Raw genomic sequence first — 21,219 nt, forward strand, 5'->3', positions numbered from 1 at the left:
CATTTAGACTAGGAGAATTGAACTTATCAAAAGCAGGCTTCCAGACTCCCACTAGTAGTTACTTTGCTTTGGTTATTTTCAATACCTTACCATTCTCCTTGTTAGAGAAATAAAATAAAATAAAATAAAAGGGAGAAGAGCTCTGCTTTCTCTCCATCATTATTATTACTGTCCCATAGGCCTTTATCAATACTCCTCTCCTTTCTCTGCTTCCCTCCACTTTACATAAATAGAGCTAAAACAAAACAAAAAAAATTAAATCCACTCAAACAACCCAAATTTGATAGGCAAATCCTGAGTCAGCAGATAACATTTGAACTAGAGCAGAGCTGGTCTGTGGTTATCACATAGACCTCCTTATGCTTAGCCTGATACTCCACCCCCATAGCACAGGGAGAGTAGATATGAGAAGGAGAAATAGGATGAGCTTTTAAGAGCAATGAGAGAAGAAAACAAGCTAAGCTTTAAAAATCTGGTCATCAACTATGTCAGAAAATTGGGGTTTCCCTAAATTCAGATGCTGGTGATGATTTCTTCCTCCCTCATTTTTAAACCACTAATGAGAATCAGAAATCTGAAAACATGAAGATATGAAAACTGAATAAATGTATAATTAATTTGGCCCCAAATCATAAAGAGAGAGAGAGGGGGAGATATAAAGTTCTAATGCTAGAAGGGATCCCACGGGCTATTTCAGTGAAACTCTAGAGCCTATCCCAGAAGCTGCTAAATACCAAATCTGGGAAGGGAGGGAGGTTATAGAAATGTCTTCCCTGAAAGATTTTAAAATTAGAACTGATATCCAACTGGTTTAGGATGTTTAGGGTGCGGTCCCACCTGAAGGCAGAGGGATACACTAGAGTGCAGCTGGAGATGTTTTCCAGCCTAAGCAATCTAATCTTCCAACAACTGGAATGACTTTTAAATCCAGGTGGCACTTAGAGTGGTTCTCTGGGCCATACTCCATATTCATACTATCCTGGTATTCACCTGATAGAAATGGGATGATGCCAAAGAAAACAGAGAACACAGAAAATTCCCCTTTGTTGCATCTTTTGCAAAGAGGGCAAGACTGGAATATGTCAGATTTTATTATATTTTAGAGATCAAAGGGTCATGGGCAGACGCTGGCTGTAGCAAAGCACGGCCCGCGCCAGTGAAGGAAAGACGTAAATGGAGACGGCACTCCTGAGAGAATAAACACGGTTTCATCCAAGATGCTGCGTCGAGCCAGTTGACACAGACAAGAATGGGGTGACCAACACTTACAAGAGACTAATGGCGGAGCTCCTGGCTCACAAGGTTATTAGGCTGGAGGGCTGTTCTCATTGGTCAGGCACATCTGGATTGCCTCCTGATTGCACCCAAGAGTGTTTTCAAGTAAAATGTGGGGTTTAATGAAATTTTAAATATAATTTTATTGCTTTTAAAATTTTCTAATAAAGAAACAGTTAAAAGACTTTGGAGATTGAAAAATTACCATGTTACACTCCCAAGACTACAAGAGAATGGGCTTTAGTAAACTCTGGAATCTGTGTAAATTGATGTGAAGGCAGCAATAACTTCAATTTCCTTTTGGGGACCGTTTCTTAAAAATGACATATCTTGATTTTTGCCTGTCCTCAGGAGCTCCAAGGTATACATGGTTTCAAAGTGCAGTAAAAATAAAGGAAGTTCTCCGCGTTCTGAAATAACTAAGAAAATGCAGAGGAAAGAAAATGGGAGGGTATACCAAGCTTTAATGTCCACATCTTCCCAACACTGGGGAATCACAGAACAGCCAGGTAAAAAACTACTGGCTGACAGGGCTACATTCTCCCAGGTAGTAATTATTCCCTACCCTAAAACGAGGAGGAAAACCCAACCATCTCAGAAGACAAAGAGCCTTCCACCCCTAGTCAAAGATGGCGTCAGGACCTCCACTACTAATGGGGGGTAGCCAGTCTTGAGGAGCTCTTGTCACCTTTCCAACAGCTCATGATCTGGAAATTAACTTTTCTTGTCATTGCAGATCTGAGATAAATCCCCCAGTTTTTCTCTAGCCCTTTAGCAGAGCTGCCAAGCAAACCTTTTGAGGTGACTTCTGCTGACGAAAAGGGAACTTTGTGCCGACCATTCTCTGGGGGCCAAGAACAGGGCTGACAGTGATGTATGGCAAGGTTAGAGCAACATCATCTGTCTCCATTTTCCTGACAGGGATGGCATCTCAGGCCTTGGTGGGGAGGAGCGGGTCACATGCCCCTGCTGCTCAGGTTGGCAGCACCTGCTATTGGACGTATGGGGGTGCTGGCGACAAGCAGGGGGAGACAATGGCTGCCTTATCTTCTAGAATTCAAGGCATTACAGCCTGTAAAACAAAATATCTGAAATTCTCCTGTATGTCAGTTTAGTGGGTGCTACTTACTGACCCATGTTCAAGAAAGAGATCCTCAGGGTTGGCAGAGTCCATGCTTAATGCCAGAGGCCTCCCAATGGGTTTTCTGCAGCCAATCTCGGAACACCACAAAGGGGGAAGTACCCCGAAAAAGCCCTATGTAAGAAGCACTGTCTTATATTGGCTGATGTAAGTTATGCTTATAGCAGCTACTACCCAATCCTCTGAAATACCTCTGGATGTGGAAATCCAAAATTAACTCTCTTTGCTATAAGATTTGAGTAGTTCAAGCTGGGTAACTCAGAAGCTTCAAAGAGGCTTTTGTGTCGGCATATTGATGGTGTGTTATGGAAAAAAGCATTCTACCATGACCCTGGATTTTTAAGAAATAATTCTTTCTGTTGCTTTAATGCTCCAGAGGAAGCAAAAAAAAAATATGAATGAATTGCATGCCTATGGTATAACTAGGTGCTATAGATTGAAGACCAAGGTGGATAATTTTTTACAAAAATTTAAGATGACAAGAAAGATAAAGAAAGATGAACAATAGGGCAAGAAGACAGAAGTCTAAAGAGTGAGCGAGCCTGTGCTAAAATGTGGGCTGACCATTCAAGCTCCATGTTTCCAACCCAGAAGAAAAGCATTCTGCTTAAGACAGCAGGCGGCATAAGGAAATCTTTTCATAATTCTGTTCACCAATCAAGCAAACTTAAGAGTTAAATCTCTGGGAAATCCATCGGCCACGCTGTCTGTCTCATGAACTTGTTATTGTTTTAATGCGTCAACGACAACTAGTTATTCTCCATTTTCATCTGAGCTCTACATCGTAAGATGTAAGAAATAAGCCAGCGTCCCTTCACACACACTCAGATTCTATCATCAATCTTCTGACCTTAATGTCTCTCAGATGGAAGGGGGCAGAAAAGGAAGGCAGGTTTTAAAATTACCATTCAGAACGGCGAGGCTGGGGCGGCAGCGAAGGCATCTGAAATGAGTGATAAAAAAAATCTGTCCATCACTATGCCCAAAGGAAATTTGCATCTTCAAGCACTGTATTTTCTCCGACAAAGGGGCATCTGCTATTTTCATGTGACCCTGGGGATGAGAGGTAATTCTTGTATTTAAAATTGTGCTGGGATGGAAACTGGAATAAAATGATTAACTCCATCCATTTGTCTCTCTGTTGTCTTCACATCCTTAACACGGCTATTCTCTTTGAAAACGAGAGTAGACGCCAAATGGCAGTGCCATCATGTGAAGAGTGCTTCTTGGAGGGAGAAGGAAAAATGTGCTTCAGTTGGAAAGTAATTTCTAAACTATTTGTAAGAATCCCTCCGTGTGGAATGGTGCCTCTTGCTACATTGATTTAACATTTCAAAGATTTATTTAACATTTCAAGAAGAGCCAGTTTCTCTGAAAATTCTGTGCTCCTCAGTATTAATCCTTAGACCCCGAATTAATCCAAGAAAAAGTCATTCATCCTCTTGTCTTCGGAGGTAAAGAAATGCTTGAGACAATGTTCCACCTTTGTAGATTAAAGCAGGTAAAATGTTTTGCCTTTAGAGGCAACCAGACTGACCACTTTGCCAGGAAAATGCCGTTCTTCAGGTCATATGTGGACAAGCTACCTGGCTAGCTCGATTAGTCTCCATCTCATGGAGGCTTTAGGGGCAATGAGAGGGCCCCAGACTCCTCCCAGAAGTCAGTGCTGGGACAAGAGCTCGCCAGGCAGACCTATCTCAAGGGTTTATGGGTCTGGGTCTGATCAGAGACCCGGAACCTACAACCTTTAACACGAGCAAGTACAAATAGTGAAGGCAAGAGAGAGAACAAAAGGAGCCCCAGTTAGATGGAGACGGTGGGCAAAGCCCAGCCAGACCTGAAGGACAGCCGGGGGAATGTCCGGAAGAAAGCAAAGAGCACAACAGAGCCGGACACAGGGCACAGGCACCCCCACTCCGCCCGGGGGCATCCACATGCCTCCTATCCCCCTACACACATATGCACCCACAGCTATCCCCCTACACACACATATACACCCATGTATACACATCCACACACACAGACTGGAAAAAAGTGTTTGTTTTAGCCCCTTACTTTCTGTTTCAGTAACAACTCTAAGGCAGAAGAGCGTAAGGGCTAGGCAGTAGGGGTTAAATGACTTGCTGAGGCCACATTTGAACCCAGAATCTTCCCATCTCCAGGCCTGGTGCTCTCCTTTAGCTTCCTCATTGGGGGAAGAGCCTCACTCCTCCACAGACCCCCAAAGCCCAAGAGCCCCTCCTGGAGTGTCTGACTCAGAGCCGCACATCATAGCCTCTTGGTATCCTCTGTTGAGGAGAAGGAACAGGGAGGCTCAGTGGGCTGAGTCCTGGGCTGCAGGGCACAGGGTCAGAGATCTGGGTTCTCCGGCCTCCATGTCCAGAACAGTCACTTCCTGGGTAGAAGCCAGACAGAAGCTAGTCCCATTTCCTGGCCTGGGGTTGGTCTCCGGGCCATCCTGGACCATGAGTGTTTGCACTGAGATTGAGAGGTGTGTGTGTGTGTGTGTGTGTCTCTCTCAATCTCTCTCTCTCTCTCTCTCTTTCTCTCTCTCTCTCTCTCTCTCTCTCCCACCCCCCCCTCTCTCTCTCACACACACACACACACACACACACACACACACACACAACCACACATGCACACAGTTTTAAACATTAAAGAGCATTGAATATCTAAAAATCAGCTATGATGATGACTCCCTTCAAAACAATTCTTTGGGCAAAACCAAAATCAAACGAGGTCACCTACTCCCTACAAAAGCCCCCCATCTGGGCATCCTGAGCCCCGCTGAGGGCTGCTCGTGGGGGCCTCACAGGCTGTGGTCACTTTTGCTTCGGAAGGTCCAAGGAGAAGGAAGACCATTTCTCAAAGGCTTTTCGAGGGGGCTCTGGACCTCACTGGATTTGCCAACGACATTCCAAGAGCTCAAGAGTCTACAAGACAAAAGGCCACCCTTCTGGCTCTTGTCACACATTTCAGCCCCACTCCCGGGACACAAAGCAGGGCTGGATTTCAAAGGCCGGGCAGAGACCAGGGTTTGGGCCGCCTCACCCCCAGCCTGCTTGCAGCCTGCTTGCTTTCTAGGTCTGGGTTTCAGGGTCTCACAGAGAGGAGGCCGCCATTCCTTGTGCACATAGTACTAGTGGAAAGCTGTCAGCATCAATTATCCTGTCAGCTGGGGCTGCATTTATCTGCCTTCTGTATCATTACCTGAATTTCATGTATCATTTCTGGAAGCTTTTTTATAGACCCCCGAACAGCTGAAGAGAGAGAGAAACTGCGCAGACTGTTCCGAAGCCAAGTGTCTGTGAATTCTCTCCACAGAAAAAGCTCTTGGGGAGAGGACCCCGACTCTCAGGGAATGAACTCTGGAGGTTTTAGGAGTCTGAACGAAGAGCTTCTCAGGGGCACAACACAAAGCCTGCACGATCGTCCTGGTGCTTTACTCCAAGGCTTCACGCCACCTCCCCTCCGCCAGCCGCTCCAAGATCAGTCACAGATTCTGCTCAAAGCCACACTTCAGGAGTCCCGATGGGCAACGGCCTTCTGGGCCCGCAGACCCTTTTCAGCTCCAGCCAGTGACCCAGGCTGTCCCCGGCATCCAGGGCAGCATCTCTGATGATGGAGAGTAAATATGATGGGAGACTAGAACCAGTGGAAGGCCATTGGACTAGGAAGGAGCCACCAGTCTAGCTCTGAAGTACCCTCACCTTCCACCTTAGAATCAATTCTGTGCATTGTTCCAAAGCAGAAGAGCAGTAAGGGCTAGGTAAAGGGGGTTAAGGGACTTGCCCAGGGTCCCACTTCCAGAAAGTGTCTGAGGCCAAATTTGAACCCAGGGCCTCCCATCTCTAGGCCTGGCTCTCTATTCACTGAGCCACCCAGCTGCCCCCTTGAAGCACTCTGTGTTAAAAAATTCAGTCCTTGGCACAAAGAAGACCACAGAACCGAGATCCAAAAGAGACCTTGGAGGCCCTCTCAGTGCAAGGACTTCTGCTACCACCCCCCCAACAGGTGGCTGTCCAGCCCTCCCTGGGGGACCTTAAGTGACTCAGTTTCCCAAGGCAGCTCCTTTTACTTTGACACGGTGCCGGTGGTCAGGAAGCCTTTCCTTATACGGAGTCGGAATCCAGCTCTCTGCAGCATCCATCCTTGTGCTGGGCCCGGCTGGGAAGAAGCAGAAGGGGGCCCCTGTGAGCCCGAGGTAACTGCCTGGAGTTCCCTAGAAAGCAGAGGGTGGACGGACACGGCCTGGGCATCCCCTGGCCAGACGCTGGAGCGGTCAGCACGTCTGCCCGGAGCCTGGATCAGGCTCTCAAACGGGCGGCATGCGAGGCTGGGCACGATGTATGAAGCGTGGCCGAGGAGGAGGGGTCACAGGCTGTCTCTAGAGTGTATTTGGGGGCGGCCAGGTAGCACAGTGCCAGGCACCAGGCCTCAGACCCGCCCTGGTGGGTGACCCTGGGCCAGTCCCTTGTCCTCCAAGGCCTAGCTTTTACCTCTCTTCTGCCTTGGACCCACACTTAGGATCGATGAAAAGGCGGAAGGGAAGGGTTAAAAAAGGGACATTCTGCCCATTCATTATCATCCCATTAGAAGTTCTCCCCAAGTTCTCCTCTGTGAGCCAGTGAAATGTTCTTCCCCTCCCAGCACCCCGACGCCCCTGCCGGACGCGCCAACAGGAAGCGCCAGCCGTTACACAAATGGGGCACACGAGCGGGTCCGAACCATCGGGAGAAAACGGTAGCGTTGGGGGAAATTGGGATAAACCGGACGCTGCCAAGAGAGGCGCCGGGAGCGGGAATGACAGGCTGGCGGAGGCGCGCTGAGGAGGGGGGCTTCCAGGGGGCCTAATCGGGCAAGGCTGCCAGGCAGGCCCGCTGGGGTGAGCTCTGAGGCTGGGGAGAAGGGGAGGCCAGGGGCCCCAACTCATAACGGGGACCCTCCAGGTTCCAGCTCAAAGGCCCCCTCCTCCAGGAAGCCTCCCCCAGGAGGCCGGGGCTATCTTCTGCCTCTTTTTGTAAGCCGGGGCTTCCCGCGGTGCCTGGCACAGAGCAGGCCCTCAGGTTTTAGCAAGACACCTGGGTGACAGGCCCAAGTCCCCGGAGCCGGAGGAGGAGCAGCATGAATCCCGCCCCCGGGGACCCTGGGCTAAAGGCCCCCCGGGTGAAACCCCGGGGAGGGAGCCACAGAAGGCTCGGGGAGGGCAGCCCACACGGCTCCTTCGCAGACGGCCGGACCGGCACTGACCCACCGTCAGCTCCTCCTGGCTCTATCCGCGGAATAGGAAAAGCCAAAAGCAAGCGGGCCTGCTTCAGACCCAGGGCCCGGGGAGAGACCGAGGCACGAGGTGCCAGGCCTTCCCTCAGGTCTGGGTGCAGAGCCCGGAGGGGATCTAGCCGAGCCCCCGCCGGCACGGCCATCACCCTCCTTCTGGCCATCTGACTGTCAGGGACAAGCGGGGGACAGAGGAGCCCCCCAATTCTACTGAGGCCCCTCGAGCCCTCCTCTGGGAAGCAAGTCCTACGGATGAACAAGAGACCCTGCCAAGCCACGGGGGCCCCCTCCACGCCAGGCCACGGGGCCCCCGATTCCCCCCGACCCCAAAGGGCAGCGCAGAGCCCCGAACCTGGGAAAAGAAGTGACCCCTGGCTGCGAGGGGCGCCACACACGTGGGTCCTTGCGAGGGTAAAACCTCTGAGCATGGCGGACGCTAGCCGTGGAGAAGCCGCCGAGGGCCTGCAGCGCAGGGGACGTCTCCCCAGCAGAGCTTCAGCCCCTCCAGGGTGCCGAGGGACAGAGCGAGCCCTCAGGGGGCGCTTCCTGGTGCCCTTCTCTGCGGGTAGCCCGTTGGGGTGCTGCACGCTCGGGAAGGGCTCGCAGAGCGCCCCAGACCACGGGCTCCCGAGAAACAGGCACGTCCCCAAAGACTCTTGGGGAGCCGGGGAGGGGCTTCCACTCCCCCAACATCTGGGGAGGGCTGAGAAGCTCCCCGAGACGCGCCTGGCTGCCCCGCGGGGGCAGCAGAAACTGTGATATGGAATCTCTGGGAGCCAAGAGTCACTCTGTGATTGGCGGGGGGGTCCGTTGGATGTCGGAATGTTCCCGGGCCGTGAGGACAGGAGCGGGCAGTTGGCCGGGGGGTCCAAACCACCCTGGCAGCCCCGGCAGGGCCCCTTCCTTCCCCGAGACTTGCAGGCTCAGCCCTGCACGCTCCTCCTGCTGTTCCCGAGCCGTCATCAGCCTGCACCGGACCACCATCTCCCATGCTACGGCCCCGGAGTAGGAATCATCCTCCGAGCCATCCGGGAGGGAGCCGGGAAGGGGCAGGAGAAGAGGAAGAGGAGGGTGGGAGGGCGGATAGCCAAAGCCTGGTGAGGCTTATCATCCAGCAGAGAAGAAGCTCAAACACCAGGCAGCAGTTTGGCTACTCTGGCCGGCTGTGGCCCGGCTGGACCAGAGGGCTGACCATCCTGACTCATTATAGTTTAAGGGTTTGTCATCACCAAATTGAATAGGGCTTCCCCATCCCTCTATCCCATCCCACTATCCCTTCTTTGTTAAATACAGCCAAAGCCTTAAAGTACCTTCCTGGAGGGGTCATTCGTAGCTTCTCTGGGGAGGGAGGCGCACCGTACCGAGCCGAAGAGCCCCAGGGGGGGCCTGAAGGGAAACCATCCGCTGACCTGCACGATCCTGCCTGGCGCTGTTGTAAAGGGGGGTCACACCATCCTCTCCCTCTCCACAACATCTACATTCTAGTCTACATTTTATAACAAAAACCAAGACAGAACCAAGCGGCCAGCTAGGACGGCCCTGTCGAGCGCCGTCCGGCCAGGGGAGCCTCGGCGACCTGTGATGTGGCCCCCCGGCCGAGCAAAGGAGCTCTGGGGGGGCCTTGGGACGAGGGGGAGCAAACCGGGCTATCCACTTCCTCATGGGTGTGTCTGCCCACAGCCCCCGCCCCGAGGGGCCGCCATCCCTGCCAGGCCCCCCTCGTTCTGGGGCTCCCCGGCCAGCTGTTCCCCGTCTTCTTCCAGGAGCCGGGGCCCCCCTTCACCACCTGCGCCACGGTCTCCCTCGTGCACAGAGCGCCGCAGCCTTGCCCACCGCCCAGTCCCTGCCCTCCCCGAAGAGAGGAGGTCAGGCAGATCCATGAATCCATCCATCAGGACAAAGGCCTGCACTCTGGACCCCAAAGAGGGAAGATGAGTAAAAAGGAGGATGCGCTGGGGGATGGGAGGGAGGACATTACGAAGAGTCTCTCCAGGGCTGAGGCCAGTCTTCAACGGCCTTCTAGCATCCGGGTGCTGAGAGCCGACTGAGCATGGGGGTGGGGGTGGCACGGCTTGGGCAAAGGCCAGGAGACGGGAAACACCGCATCCCGTCAAGGGAAGCGCAGGGCGACCCCCTGGGCTGAAGCGGAGTCCACGTGTCTCCCCATTGCACGATGGGCTTTAAAAGAGAGAGCAGCTTTTATTTTCGTTTAAGGGAAATGGGAGCCCCTGAAACTTCCCGACTGCGAAGTGACGAGGGCAGATTTTGGTCTCGGGAATCTCACTGTGGAGAACGGCTGGAGGAGGAAACTGGGGGGGGGGGGCAGGAAGTCATGCGGGAGGAGGCGTCAGGACGACCCAGGCCTGCGCTGGCGAGCCTGTGGCACACGTGCCGGAGGGGCGGCTCCCTCCCCCTCTCCGCTGACCCGAGGACGGTTCTCCCAGCCTGCTTGCAGCCCAATGGGGTCAGGGGGCCGCTGGGGCACTCGGCCTCTAAAGGGTGGCCTTCAGTGCCCCAGAACGTGAGCAGCGGGTTCTGGGAGAGGACCAAGGCCGACGTGCAGGGGATTCGCTCTGGGGAGTGACCAGGAGGTCCTGTGGGAAGCAGGCCCAGAGCCACGGGAAGGCGAGGAGGCAGAGCCGAGAGAGGGCCGAGCAGCGGCAGGGCCGGCGAGGCCGCTGCTCCCTCAGGAGAAGCTCAGCGGCCGGAGGCAGCCGCTCCCGCTCCCGCACCCCAGCGGGCGCCCCAGCCATTCCCACTCCCGCACCCCAGCGGGCGCCCCAGCCATTCCCGCACCCCAGTGGGTACCCCGGCCACTCCCGTTCCCGCACCCCAGCGGGCGCCCCAGCCATTCCCGCACCCCAGTGGGTACCCCGGCCACTCCCGTTCCCGCACCCCAGCGGGTACCCCAGCCGCTCCTGCTCCCGCACCCGAGCGGGCACCTCGGCTGCTCCCGCACCCCAGCGGGCGCCCCGGCCGTTCTCGGCTCCCTCGGGGCGCCCCGGCCCGCTGCCCGGGCAGGGAGGACGAGGGCTCACTCACGTTCACACTCCTGGACGTCCAGGTTGAACTGCTGCAGGGCGCCCAGGCTGAGCTGCCGCACGTCGGCCTCCAGCAGCAGCTGCATCAGGGACGTGGCCAGATGCTTGCAGGCGGACATACACGCCGTCTGAGCCACCTTTCCCTGGAAAAAAGAGAAAGTAGCCGTGAAGCCGGGGTGGGCACAAGTCGAGCCTCTCGAGGAAGGCCGATTTGCCTATCTCGTGGCCACCGTCGTGGGAAATGACCGAAATGGTCCACTGAAACTGGTGAAAAAACACAAATCCAGCCAGCGGACATTTTGGATAAATAAAAACAAAACAATATTTCAAACTCGTGACTACGGTGGAGCCACCGTGCCGGCAGAGTGGCGAGAAGAACTTCAGGAGGCTCCCTCTAAAAACTCTAAACTCCTCTAGAAGATGTGCCAGAGCAAACTGAAAGGGAAGAGAAGCAATAAAAGGGCACAAGGAGCCATTTTTCCGGGCCGGGTAGCTCAAGAAGGAAGACGCTGAGGATCCCAGCGACAGGCTCTGGCAAGGAGCACGCTTTGGGGAGCCCTTCGGTAGAGGGTAAAACTGCATTCCAAGCTTCCAACGGAGGCCCCAGATCCAGAAGAGCAGCTTAAAACTTGTGTATGGATGGACAGCAGGCCGCTCGCTCCCCAGTTCTGGGTGGAAGACCCAAGTGGACTGAGAAAGGCCCCGAGGGATGATTTTCCCGGGAAGACATGACGGCAGGATCCAGAAAGAAACAAGCTGAAACAAGCAGCCACTGCAGAGCTCTGGCCCAGGAGCAGGAGGGACCCGAGGGCCAGCTCCCATCCCGGTCTGCAGCCTGCGATGCAATCGAGGCGGGAATCTCAGACCAAGGAGAGCCTTCCAGAGGCCCGAGAGTGGCTAAAACCGCACCGCCCCTCCCGGCCCTCCAAGTGGACAAGCCCACGTCAGGGATGGGTAGAGCTCAGCCGAAGGGTCGGGAATCAGACTTAACCTGGATCGGAGGACTTGTGAGCACTGGAAACCTTCAGGACCTGTGCTAAACTGTCCCGGAGATATCCGAACAACATCACTGACACTCAATACCCCCGTAAAGCAAGTAAGATGAGTCCAGACCTCCCCACGAAAGGGTGCAGAGCTTAGCCCTAAAATAATGTCGGAAGTCAGGAAACATCTAGGAAGAAAAAGCAAACAAAAACCATTTCATCATAAAACAAACAAATGAGAAACCCAAATACTATTAGGATGATGACAGGGACCATCAAGTCACTAAAATAGAAAAAGAGAATGACTTTAGACATCTACAAGCAAAACCTAAAAGAAAAACACAGCTCAGTCTCAAATTCAACTGGAATTCCAGGAAAAGATGAAGCAAGAGTTAAAACAGAGTTTAAAATTTTTTAAAAGAAATGAAGTGAAAGTGCAATGGGAAAAATCAGAAAACAAATGACAGCTAGAAAGAATTAGAAAGAGAATTAATTGCTTGACATAAGATGTACAAAACTTTGTCCAAATAAGAAACTCCCTGAAAATTAGAATGGATCAAACAGAGCTAATGACTCTATGAGATATTCATTAATATAAAAACAAAATCAAGGAACTGAAAAAAAAATAGAACAAAATGTAAAGTCTATCTCATAGCAAAAAAGAAATGAAAACAGATCCAGGAGAAAAAAAATTTTGATAATTAAAATATTTTAAAATAATTTAATAATTAAATTTAAATCATTGCACTACCTGAAAGCCAAGCCCCAAACAGAAGTCCAGACAACATAGTTCAAGAAATCATCAAAGCAACAAAAACAAACAAAAAACTGTCCAATCTCTTAGAACCAGAAGACAAAATGGAAAGAGAAAGAATCTACCAATTACCTCCTGAAAGAAGTTCCAAAATGAAAACACTCAGGAACATTAAAACCAAAATCCTGAGCTTTTAGAGGAAAAAAAAAGTACTGTGAATAGTCAGAAAGGAATAATTTGAGGACTGAGGAGACACAATCAGAATCATATATGATTTAGCAGCCACCACTATAATGGAATGGAGAGCTTCTGACGTTCCAGAACTGAAAGGCTTACTACAGGCTTACACACAACTATAAAATGACTCTGCAAAACAGAGTATAATCCTACAGAGGAAAAACAGACTTTTAAAGAAAGAGAATATTTCCCAGCATTCCTTGATGAAAGGACCAGTGTTATAGAGAAGCTATGAAGTAGAAACATAGGAGTTAAGAGAAATATAAAAAAGTAAATATAAATAATGACAAAAGACTAAAAAAAAGCTAAACTGCTTTCATTCTGATGTGGGAAGATACCCTCTTATCATTAAAGGTCAGAAGGAATCTAATTAAACAAGACCTGGGAGTAGTTGTGTTATATCTTAAAGTTCTTAAAGGAAGACCAGGAAAAGAGGGAAAGAGGGACATGGGGAGTGGGGAGGGAGGAAGGGAAGGGAAGGCTAAAGGAAATTATATCACATTAACTGTGGTGTGCCAATAAAAGTCTATATAAACAAGGAGAAAGGGGATGGAAAAGCATCACTCATATAAACTGGTCAAAGGAGGAAAGGATACCCATATACGATCAAGCTGAGAAATCTTTCACTCAACAGGGAAACAAACAGTAGGAAAAAAGGGAAAGGAAAAAGGTTGCATTAGAAGGATTGATCCTAAGCAAAATAAACACTAAGGATGTATACATATTTTGATAGCTATTTTTGTGGTGGCAGGAAACTGGGAGACTGAGGGGGCTTCCCAAGCGTTGGTGAACGTGTGAACATGTTAAGAGTGTGCAAATGCTATTGTTCAGAGAAAGATGAACAAAGGAATGGTTCCAGAGAAACCTAGGAAGACTTGGGTAAACAGGTTCGGAGTGAAAGAAGCAGAAACAACAAAATGCGGTCATTACAACCAACTTGGAATGACTTGAGAACTCTGATTAATGTCAGGAAAAACCCACCCACCCACAGAAAGGTGGGAGATGGAGCCAAGAAGAAATTTATTTTACTTAACTATTCTTTAGGCAGTGAGGAATAAGAGGGAGAAAAGGTGAACTTTTGCTAATTGGAAAAAATAGAATTTAATTTAAAAATAAAAAACATGAATAAGCAACTGAACTTACATGCTCAAAAAAAGAATATGCTTCAAGATAAGGCTCTTTAAATATAATTTAAGTATTTTAAGTATTATGAAATTTAAATGTTAATATTTAATGTATTCTGGAGTCATTAGGAAGCTCTCAATGTTTTCTGCTTTATAATTTATTATAGGTGAAACTAAAAACAGCAATTTTATTTTATTTTTTTTGGTAAAGAGATTTTATTTTACCAATTACACATAATGGTGATTTTTCCTATAGGTTTTCTAATGTTATATGATCCAAATTGTCTCTTCCCCCTCCAAATTGGTCATTTTTGGAAGAGAATACTCATATAAAAAACCAAAACCCTGAAATAAAAGCAGAAATAAACTAGCGTGAAAAATCACATGCTTTGATCTGCATGCTGACCCCAGCAGTCCTTTCTCTGGAGGTGGACAGAAAGAATGCTTTGTCTTGAGTCCCTCAGACTGTCCCAGACTGTTGTCATGCTGAGAGGAACTCGGTCTTCCCCAGCAGACCTTTCCACAATACTGAGGTAAATTATCGATTTCAAACACAAAAAGGCAAATCCTTTTCAAGGTAAGGGCAGAAAACATCCTATTTATGATCAGTCTATCAACAAGTATTTATTCGTCATCTGGTGCTCCTGGGCCCCATGTCAGAGTGGAGGAACGATGCCCAAAAGGAAGCAGGCCCTGCTAGCCTTCTAGCGGGGACACGGAGAGACCGGTTAGAGGCCAAGCTTGGCACAGGGTCCTCGGGGAGGAGCCGGGGGGTCCTGCAGATGGTGCCATAAAGGAAAGCAGGCATCTGCCAAGGCCAAGGTGAGATCGAGCACTCTGCTGTCACGGCCCCCAGCCACAGAAGCGAGTGTCGGGGTGCAGCCTAGGAGGGAGCCTGGACTTCAGGGGACACGTACAGCAGAGGGCAGGAGCCAGGGCTGGAAAGAGCCTGGAATGCCAGAAAGAAGGCCCGGGGGCCTGTCCCATTCTGGAGGCACAAACCCCCTGGTAAAGGCTCTCTCTGGGGCCAGGCCAGCCGGGTTAGACTCTCGCCCCGGCCTCTGCTCTCCTAGCGGGCAGCCGGAAGCCCACCCGTCCTCCCTCCCCATACAAGCCTCTCCATCACCTCGAGCAAGCTGGCCTTGCTCAGGGCTTTGGATGCTGCCCCACACCCCGGCCACAGGACCAACACGTGCGTGCCGGAGCCAAGACTCGAACCCGGAATGCGGGTCAAAAACCCAACCAGGCCAGCCCCAAGTCCTGCCTCCACGACTCCCGCCAGCCTGAGCTCGCCTTTCCCCCGAGGTCCCGACACGGGCTCACGGCAGACCCAGGCCACGTCCCGGTTCTTGGTCCTCTCTCCAGCGAGGGGAGGCAGCACACTCCCCGCCGTTCCCCGAGAGCGAGGTGGTCGAAGCTACGGAGAGACAATTGTCCAAAAAGAACTACAAAGTGTTCATAGCCCATGGAAGGTCGGGCCTCCCATCCTCAAACTGGCCAACGGGACCCAAACTGGCAAAGCCCAGCATCAGAGAGGGCGAGAAATGATGGCTGCACGGCCATCGCGGAGGGTGCTCTGGGGTGGCACCACGTTATGGAAAACGCCTCGGAATGAGGCAGCCAAAGTGACCAACACGTCCAGAGCTCCACTCCAAGGAAGGAACTGATCGGAAGGAAGCCCCCTCTCCATACACCAAACTGTTTCTAGCAACACTTCCAGAGATAGCCGGGAACTGGAAACGAAGATGATGTCCCTCATCTGAGAAATGGCTGGATAAATTGTGGCCCAAGAATGTCATCTAACATTTCGGTGCCTGTGAGGAATGCAGAGAAGCACTGGAAGACCTATCTGAACTGATAAAGAGTGAAGAAAGCAGAGCCAAGCAGACATGTCAATTAAAAGAATAACAACACCCTCCACCAAAACGGAACCAAATGATAAAGATCAAGCAGGATTCAGACAAAGGCAGACGAGAGGATGCCCGGCCTGTTCCTTTGGGAAGGTGGAAGGTCCGGGGCTGTTACACAGTGCACATATTGGTATCGGTCAGCTGCGCTGCTTTTTTTCCTCTCTGAAAGGGCTGTTTGTTATATGGGATGGCTCTCTTCTAGGGAGAAGGAAAGGGAAACTTGGGAAAACTAGGATGATGTCAGATATCAACAAAATATTATTTTTAGAAAAGAAAATACTCTTATTTAAAAAAGCATATGATTTGAAAAATTGGCCAAAATCCAATACCTATTCTTAACCATTTAACCTCCATCAATTAATCATTAAAATATTAATTATCTACTATGAGTGATACACTGGACTAGACCACTGGAGAAAATAAATCATAGCAATAAAACAGTATTCTCTGGTCCTCAAGGTGCCTATAATCTGGTAGAAGGATAAGATACCCATGCAGATAACCACAGTACACAATATTACACAAGTACATTAGAGAGTTACAGAACTTGGTGACATTGAGGTCTGAGGAGGAAGATCCTTAGCATGCAGGGGACAGGCTTCAACGTAAATTTAATTCAGGAATCATAAACTTTCTGTGAAAAGAAAAGAAGAGTTGAGAGGGGCAGCTAAGTGACACTGCACACTGAGAAGATCTACAGTGGGTAAGGACAAAGAGAGACAGGGAGACACTAAGGTGACGATCCTTCAGACACAAAGGAGAAGGAGATCAAGTCCAGGAAGCCTGGCATCGACAAAGGACAGAGCAGGGACTTGGGAGCCTTCTCCTCCTGCCCAAAGAGAGAAGTGACAGATTCTTGATTTTTTATTTCTTCAAAATTCCTCCTCTAGGCTGGATTCTTCCTAACAAGGAGGAACTGGCCAAGGAATTCCTAGTGACAAGAACCTCTGAACTTGGCAGACTAGAGCATGGCAGTGAATCGAGAATGGCAAAGTTCAACAGAGATTGAGGTTCAGAGACAACTTCAAAAGCACAAGTCAGGGGAGAAAGAGACAGGCAATAGTTTGAAAAATGATTGAGAAGAGTGGGGCGCCGTGCTTAGCAGACTGAAATCAATGAGTGGGCAACACTGAGAATACAGCTTTTTAGACTGCTGAGGATGACAGTCCTGCCATCTTCTGGGACATCTGGAAGGCTGTTTTCATTGCACGTGAACTACTAATATTGATAAACGAGAGGCAGCCAACCAGGATGGTGAAGAGCCTAGAGGTCACACCACATGAGCATCGGTAGAAGAACCTGGTGATGTCCAGCGAGCAGAAGAGAGGATGTTGGGGAGAAGCTGCTACTACTATTTGAATGGCCTCTGAGGATTAGTGTTCTGCTTGGCCTCAGGGTATAGATCCAGAAGTAATGTCTATTCCAGGCATGTGATGACTTCTCCCAGAGGAATGAGAAGATGAGAACAATGTCCCCATGGTCACGGATGGTGGCTGAAGCAGGCTGAAGCCCCGTGAGATGCTTGGAACTGTCAGGCATCAAAGATGCCAGTCATCCGCTGCATCCCAGGGTACTGCCAGTCTTCCGGACTTGTCTTGCCACTGGACTTGGACAACTCTGGCCAACAACCCTGTGCAATTCTATCTCGCTTAAATATGGTTCATGCTCACCCTCGTGATGTCCTTGGTCTTCTTCAAAAAATGAAGGATGCACAACGATAGAATTCCCAATGGCTCCACACACCATCCCTGGACCAGACCAGAACACCTTCCCCTGGCCATAAGTGCCCTATTTGTACTTGTAATAGAACATAAACCGCCTTGAAGATATCCCCTGCATGAACACAATTCTTGTTAGGTAATCAACATGTACTAAATATTTTTTAATCATTCATTCATTCATTCATTCATTCATTCATTCATTCATTCATTCATCTATTTGAGGATCTGCACTTAAATGATCCACAAACCCTGGCCTATCTAGATAATTAGGAGGAAGCAGCACTGGAAAATCAATGACACAGGAGTAGGAAAGAAATAGGAAGTGCCATCCAAATCTTTTTTTAAAGAATAAATTATACTCCAGAATAAAAAAAGAGAATTAGGTAGGCATTCTCCCAGCAATGAAGACAATGCTCATGAATCCCCAGAAGTGACATCAGAACTTTCTCTTGAAAGAAAGTTTTATTGGGACTTTATTTCCAAAAGTACTTCTCATAATTAAAAATATTCACTATTATCTTATTGAGTGCAGCTAGGTGGTGTACGGGATAAAGTGCTAGGACTGAAGTGAGGAAGGCTCATCTTTCTGAGTTAAAAGCCGGCCTCAGACACTATTTGGGTGATGCTGGGCAAGTCATTTGAACCTGTTTGCCTCAAGTTCTTCATCTGTAAAATGAGCTGGAGAAGGCAATGGCAAACCACTCCAGTATTTTTGCCAAGAACATCCCACGTGGGGTCATGAAGAGCTGGATATGACTGAAATAACCCAACACCACCACAATACCAAACAATGAGAGACAGGTGTGGGTGCCCCGTTGCCCTTTAATAATGCAGAATAACATGCTACAACAGCTTAGGTTGGAGCTACCTAAGGGCAATGACCATACGCCTGGCATTGTGGGAAGCTCTGGGGAGGAAGAGAAGAACCCCAAGCAGTCTTTGCCCTCATAAAGCTTATGAAGGAAGGTGAACTGCTGACCCCCAAAGAGAGAAGTCCAGCTTTCAAAGCATGAAGTGAAGCTGCCCTAGGTGGGCTCCTTCAGTCCAAAGGGGTGCTGGAGGAAGCTAAACATCGAGGAGAGCCCAACAGCTGGCTGAAGAAAGAAGACAGGAAAGGACCCCTGGGCTGGTCAATCAGACACACACAGGTCAAAGGTGAGCCCTCTGGGCCCCAGCTTCAGCAGCAACCCTCAGTGCCCGGACACAAATGGTCTGTGTGTCCCCCAAAGGCGCATGAAGACCAAGAGAAGCGTCCCTCCGTGGCCTGTTCCTCCTGAGCCTCGTGCCACTATTGACAGCTGAGGAAAGATAACAGGGCCAGGGCGCAGAGGGAGGGCCATGGCGACACGTCCCCCACATGCATCTTCTTTTCTTGGACCTGCTCGCTAAGCCTGGGAGAAGCTCGCATACGCTAACCCCACTTGGCCAAGGCTGCCTGGAACTGGAGGCAAATCAATCCGTCCCTTGACTCTTGGCTAAGATCCCCTTAAAGGCCTCCCTCCCTTGGGGGGGCCCCACCCCTTACCTCAGTAACCTGATCTAGTGTCTCCTACTCGGCAGGATTCACACAGTCCTCAGCGACGTCTAGGCAACGTCTCTTCTGCTCTGGGCTAAGCCCGATCCGAGGGCCCTGCCGAGGGCCCCAGAGGGCATCCAGGCACACTTTGTCACTGGACGAGAGACTGACCACCACAGAAGTGAAGTGGTTCCAGGAAGGTCGCCAAGGCAGTAAATGGCGGCGTAGGACTCAAACCCGGACCCGAACGCAGACCTCTGCATGGTCCCTCCTGATTGGTTGCACAGGGCGCCCGCGCTAGTCACACCCTGCGCCCCTCTTGGTCCCCTTGGCTCTCGTCTCTCCCCCAGTTCCTCAGAAGAAGCCCCGCCTCCCTCGGTCCTTGGCTTCCAAGATGGCAGAATGTGTGGCTGTGGGTCTTTCTTTCTCTCCAGAGCGACCTTCTCGCTCTTCTCTGTGCACCGTGTGTAACCGCTGATGTACGTGTCGTCTCCTGCGTCCAAAGCTAAGCTTCGGGAGGGCAAGGACCGCTTGGGCTCTTCTCTTCATCTCCGGGGCTTCCCACAACGCCAGGCATACAGTTAACACCTTATCAATGTTTTTGCAATCATTTTGTTAAACCCTTCTTAGAATCAATACTGTGTGTTGGTTCCAAGACAGAAGAGCAGTAAGGCCTAGGAAGTGGAGGTTAAGTGACTTGCCCAGGGTCGTATAGCTCGGATGTATCTGAGGCCAGATTTGAACCCGGGAACCCCATTTCTAGGCCTGGCTCTCCATCCACTGAGCCATCTACCTGCCTCCTTCTTCACTGAATTATTGATGAATCAGCTACATCACCCTGTGAGGCCTGAGAGATTACAGATGTGAAGGGCAGATGATAAACTCTTAAAGTCCATGGCATTTTTTTTGTACAGGGCCAGAGTTTTATGTGTAAAGCTAGCTAAGGTGGACAAAACCCCAGAAATGCAGATTCCCCTGAGGAAAGATGGAGCTGCCATCCAGTTGCCAGAAACAGGAGTGATAGAAAAAAGGAAGCATTCTTTCCCAACCATGTATTAACTGTCCCACAGGCCCCTTGGGGACCCGGGAGCCAAGAGGCCTTTGAGGCATTTTAAAGTCGGATCTGTGGGCCACTGTGTACATGCAGCAAACACACCACATCATCCAAGGAAATGAGCAGAATTTGATTTCTTTTTACTTAAAAAGGGTTATTATTTTAGCAATCTGTTTTAACGGGGCATTAACTGGTTTGGTAAATATGGCCAGTGAAAACTGCTCTGGGGGTTTGTTAACACTTACGGAAGGGGTTATGTTACTGGAAGACAGAAGAGACTTTATTATGGGAAAGTTCCCTTTAGCTCACATTTCTCAAGTTCCTAATGCCCATTACTCATCTCAAAAAAACAAATAGCTTATTAACATGTGCATGAAGCATGGGATCAGCTATAATCAGCACAGCCAAATGCTCTGTGCTGGGTTATTTAAACCCAGCCCCCCCCCCCCTTTCCTCTCTTCCCAGCTTCCCTTCCCCAAACAGAGCTGTCTGTAATCACGAATCCTGGGCTACTCTGGACACTGCTTACACCGGCTTACTTGGGGCTTCCTACCCATGAGGCTGCTCTCCACTCCCCTCCTGTCCACCCAGCACTCCTCACAAGACACCCCAACATGACCCTGGGAAGCAGTGGCTGACCTCCTGAGGGATCAGATCACGTACCCCAGGGCTGAAAGGCAAAAGGAGAACATGGAGGCAAATGTGGAAAAGGTGGGAAGAAGGCTGGGTTTGGTCTCCCAGTGCCCCTCTCAAACATATGCTGCATGGATTCTCCTCAAGTCTTGATACTCAGCCTCTCTCCTCTTTTTTTAGGCCTGCCTTCCAACCCAAAATGGGCCGCTTCTCTTCCCTGTGCACCTCACTGTCTCTCTCATCTCTGCACCTCTGACCAGACTGTCCCCCCACAACTACTCTGCCTCTGGAGAACCTTAGCATCTTTCCAGGATCACCCAATGAGCTACCTCCATCTAGAGGCTCTTCCTGACTCATTCCATCATCTGCCCCTCCACCATTATTCAGTATGACTGGGATCTGCTTCTCTTACTGGTACTGAATATTTACTTATACATTACATTATATTTCTCCCCAACAGAATTAAGGACTTCTTGAAGGACTGGATGGCCTCCAAGTCCCCTTTGAGTTCTCCTTCTAAAGTGAACAGCTATATATATAGGCCAGCTGATTC

The 21,219-nt window shown here is 50.2% G+C and overlaps 1 protein-coding gene across 4 annotated transcripts in view; it reads right to left on the reverse strand.

Annotated features, from left to right (window-relative positions):
- EXOC6B (exocyst complex component 6B) overlaps positions 1-21,219 on the reverse strand; it is a 643,271-nt gene that overhangs the window by 183,866 nt on the left and 438,186 nt on the right. For all 4 annotated transcript variants that reach the window (XM_044663035.1, XM_044663036.1, XM_044663033.1 and 1 more), the window contains one exon: positions 10,736-10,877. In XM_044663035.1, the coding sequence (XP_044518970.1) occupies positions 10,736-10,877 (142 nt within the window). The remainder of the gene's footprint in view (positions 1-10,735; positions 10,878-21,219) is intronic.

The sequence above is a fragment of the Gracilinanus agilis genome, chromosome 2, assembly GCF_016433145.1.
Source record: "Gracilinanus agilis isolate LMUSP501 chromosome 2, AgileGrace, whole genome shotgun sequence".
Taxonomy (NCBI): domain Eukaryota; kingdom Metazoa; phylum Chordata; class Mammalia; order Didelphimorphia; family Didelphidae; genus Gracilinanus; species Gracilinanus agilis.